This window comes from Lolium rigidum, chromosome 6, assembly GCF_022539505.1.
Source record: "Lolium rigidum isolate FL_2022 chromosome 6, APGP_CSIRO_Lrig_0.1, whole genome shotgun sequence".
NCBI classification, from domain to species: domain Eukaryota; kingdom Viridiplantae; phylum Streptophyta; class Magnoliopsida; order Poales; family Poaceae; genus Lolium; species Lolium rigidum.
The window spans coordinates 245,114,850-245,118,839 of record NC_061513.1 but is presented as its reverse complement, the minus strand read 5'-3'; the positions used below and the strand labels follow the sequence as shown (position 1 = coordinate 245,118,839).

General features: G+C 46.3%; 1 protein-coding gene across 1 annotated transcript; it reads left to right on the top strand.

Moving 5' to 3' along the window:
* The first annotated feature begins 2,073 nt into the window (after nucleotides 1-2,073).
* Nucleotides 2,074-3,447, top strand: LOC124668685 (cysteine-rich receptor-like protein kinase 10). Its single transcript, XM_047205776.1, has 3 exons — nucleotides 2,074-2,501; nucleotides 2,586-2,689; nucleotides 3,192-3,447. The coding sequence occupies exons 1-3, from the start codon at nucleotides 2,120-2,122 to the stop codon at nucleotides 3,219-3,221; spliced, it is 516 nt and encodes a 171-aa protein (XP_047061732.1). The 5' UTR covers nucleotides 2,074-2,119; the 3' UTR covers nucleotides 3,222-3,447.
* Nucleotides 3,448-3,990: the final 543 nt, after the last annotated feature.

Sequence of the window (3,990 nt, the reverse complement as noted above, 5' to 3'; positions counted from 1 at the left end):
CAAACCCAAGGCTACCACTGCTCACACCATCTGGTAAGCTCAAACTCTCACCGCTAACAATCCTGCAGCGCCGCCAGGTACCAAGGAGCAATGGCGAGTATGAAGTAGCCATTCCACAGTGGCTGATCCAGTGGGAAGGTCTGCCAGAAGAGGAGGCAACTTGGGAAGATGCTGACTTCGTGACAGCAACGTTCCCGGAGTTCAAGCCCTGAAGTCTTGTCTTCAAGGGGGGAGCAGTGTCAGGACCAGCCAATGTGACAGCGACGTTCATCAGCAACAGAAGGCCAGGTTCGTCGCTTCGATGATCGACGGCTAGGATGTCTTACCTTTTTGAACCGCCTTTTCGCGCGCTAAGCGTGTTTAAGTTGTAATAAGCACAGCTCTTGTTAAACTGCGTGGTCCTGCTCTTTGGGTTATAAAAGGAGCAGGAGAGGGAGGATGGGAGGCACGCATAATGAAAACCTAAGTTATTTTCCTTGCCATGTTTTACCTTTACTTACTTTAGCTGTAGATCTGAGCCGCCGGAGCTCCTCCTTCTCCCTCATCTCCGGCCATGGCCACGTCTTGACCGTCGGGTCCTGACATCGCCCCGGCTCGCTACGCGCCGCCCAACACTGCCCCGGCGAGATCGACCCCGCCCCGCCCCCTGTCACAGACGCCTCTAGGGCCGCCCCGCACTCGCCCGGCAAACTCGAGGCCGGCCGGCTGCCGACTCTCCCTTCCCCGAGCTCGCAACGTAGGGCTCCGCTAAAATTTGGCTGTCCTCCAGCCGAATTTTGCTGAATTTTGGTCGTATTCCGGGAGTCCGAATTTTGGTCGTATTCCGGGAGTGTTTGGAGTTGAAGTTTCAGCCCGCCAAAACGCCACTGGGAATACATGTTTGCCTTCAGTTCGACTTTCCAACCTCTACAAATAGGGGGCGGAGTTTTGTTTTCGGACTCGACCTGTAAATCTTTTTCGGTTTCGCTATGTTTACAGTAACTGATCTGCGACCGATTTTCGAACCGAACCCGTAATCTAGCGGTTATTTTTCGGTTTTGCCCACGGGCTCTCCTATAGATGCTTTTACGCGTGGTTGTGACTTCCGTCTCTTGCATGCCCATGCATGGATGCTGGGCTGTCATGTGGGAGTGGAGTCACTATATGAGGTGATTTTTCTATGCTATATTCACCCAATAGCTGTTTTGAAATTGTATAGAGAAAAGTTGTAACGTTGTAGCAAAAGCTCACAACGTACATCAACCTAATTGAAGTACTTCATTACATTTTAAAACACTTATACACCATGGAAAAATCAGAGGAAATGACCAAAGCGCATTGCATGTCCTTTGGGGCCAAAGAATCAATAGGAGCAGAAATAACTGACGCCCATGACCGACGATGAGGCACATCGGACGAGAGTGAGACCTCAACCTGGGCCCGACGAGGAGCCTTCGCATGGCGAGGCGGCAACACGATAGGGCTTTCAAACAAGCTGAGAGGACACCAAGCGTTACGACAGTCGCGTGCCCAATGACCGTCCTCGAGGCATCGAGAACACTTGAAGGGGTCACAATAGACCACGGCACACTGACCACGAGCGAGGCACCTGGCAACATCTGTAAAACCTTGATCAGTTTGTTCTTCTCGAATTTGATCACTAGTTCAGATTGCCTTTTTTGTCTATGAAAGATGGCTCGACCAAGATGCACCTAAAATTTTAGACATGGAAATTTCCTTTATTAAGATATTTCATGTTTACTTTTATTACAATCAAACAGTTTTAAACTTCACCAACCGTAAATCTCGCAATACTCCCTCCATCTCATTAAACTTGTCTAAGATTTCATTCGCAAAAAAATTTTAAGATTTCATTCGAAAAAAAAACTAAATTTAGACTGATATATTTAAATTTTGACAAATTTAAGATAAATTTCTTCCTCCGGAGGTAGTATATGACATGGCCGGAAAGGGACAAGACCACGTGCAAGGCAACCCTGGCCGGCCAGAAAAAACGACCAGAGATGCAGTCAAAGTCGTCGCCCAGTCTATCACCACGCAATCCTCCACTAGGTAGGTGCACGCTGGCCCCTGCATCTGCTTCAGTCTGTGCAGTAGTCTTCTACCACCGTGCGCCGCCATGAAGTGCTTCTCGCTCGTCCTCCTCGTCGTCCTTGCGGCGTCGCCCTTGTCCACCACCGCAAACGTCATATGCATCGGAGTTGGCACATACACGGCCAACAGCACATATGAAGCCAACCTCCGCCGCCTCGCATCCATCCTCCCGGCCGAGATCTCCTCCTCGCCCCAAGCCCAAGGCCTCCACGCTCTCGGGTACTGGCCTAACCGGCTGCGAGCCACCTGGACATGCTTCGGCGGCAGCTCGTCCTCTTGCTCCGCGTGCATCGCCGCTGGCTTCCACGAATCGGAGGGAGAGTGCCCCTACAGCAAGGAGTTCTTCTTCTCCGGTGGCGACTGCCAGCTCCATGTCGCCGACTTCCGTGCTTTCGAGCGCTTCTTCCGTGAGTACTGTCCTGGCATCATTCTTCAGAAGATAACCTTCGATTCTGAAATGAATTGAAGTTTTTATGCATTGCGTTTCGCAGGCCCCACTCTGACCGAAAGCGTGGCTGTGGTAGTGGCGCTCCAAGCTGTAGCGTTTGCATTTCTTCTCTTCTTGTTTGTGCAGGAATGGCGTCATAGGTCTGATGTAAGTTTCTGAAGCTTCTGGATTCAATTGCACTTGAAGTATACGAATAATAGTATGAAAAGCGAAAGTTCGATGTTATTGATTCATTTGTTTTTAATTTATACTCTATATTTATCTATATCAAGAAAACAGTAATGCGCCTTCGGATAAATGAACAAATTAAAGCTACACCAGTTTCACTTGCACTTTTCTCATTTGATAACGATTTTCTTAAGGTATAGTATCTTGGAGTTCTGCTTAATTAGGGTACATAATTTTTCAGAAAACAGGCTTCTTGTGCCTACTTGAATACAATTGGGCAAGGTAAAATGCAGGGTTTTTTTTTTTCTCTAACTATGCTATTCTTAAAATTTACACACCTTTAGTAGACATAAAGAACATTTGAACCCTATCTCCTGCTTAAACCATGGCTAAGCAGTTGCTCCCAAGTTTCCACCCAATATATGACGTCCAGTGGTATGAATGCATACAAGTTTTATTCAGTTCCTCTTACATGGTGCAGGCGTTCCAGTCCTCTTCCATCAGCAGATAAATAATTGATCAACTTGGTACAATTTCAGCACCGACAGGAATATAACGTGTATACTTTAATAAAATATGTATGCTTTCCATAAAGCTTTGAGAGGTTTCACGATCCTCCTTTTGTTTCCCCAAAGAATCAAAGATACAAACAATTTGGAATATCCACTTCGCTTATTATGTTTGTGGTTAGTGATTATGTTGTCTATATATGCTCCTAGGTTCCCTTTTCACTGAAATTTTGATGATTTATTGGGCACGAAAATTACAAGTTTTACCGCAGTTGCAGTTTTAGAAACCGTCTATTTACTTTGATCTAACGAAGGTAAAGTAGGTGGTATACCAGACCGATGGTACAAAGATGTGTGTTAAAATACATTGCATAGCCTTTTCCTCTAGTTCAGATTTTTGGTAGAGATTTTGATCTCTCTTGTGAGGTAATAGCCCTACGTCTTGCTTATCTAAATTACGGATGGAATGGTACGAAATGTACAATAATGAACATCTGGTTTTATTTACAAAACGGAATGAAGCGCTTATTTTGAGAAAATTCCCATAATACTCTCTAGTAAGCTTAGCAAGAACAAAGCCTAAGTGGGAGAACGGACCACATGTAAAACATCCCAGGCCGGCCAGCAACAACGACCAGCAACAACGACCAGAGTTGCAGTCAAAGTCGTTCCAAGTCGTCGCTCAGGCTATTCTCCTCGGTTCCTCCACTAGATGCACCCTGCATTATAAGTGTAAATGGATTGGATCGGATCGGATTTTGCTTATATCAT

Coding starts and splice junctions, on each gene's coding strand:
- LOC124668685 (XM_047205776.1), top strand. CDS start 2,120: ATGAAGTGCTTCTCGCTCGTCCTCCTCGTCGTCCTTGCGGCGTCGCCC. Junction 2,502..2,585: donor TGCTTTCGAGCGCTTCTTCC/GTGAGTACTGTC, acceptor TGCGTTTCGCAG/GCCCCACTCTGACCGAAAGC. Junction 2,690..3,191: donor AATGGCGTCATAGGTCTGAT/GTAAGTTTCTGA, acceptor TACATGGTGCAG/GCGTTCCAGTCCTCTTCCAT.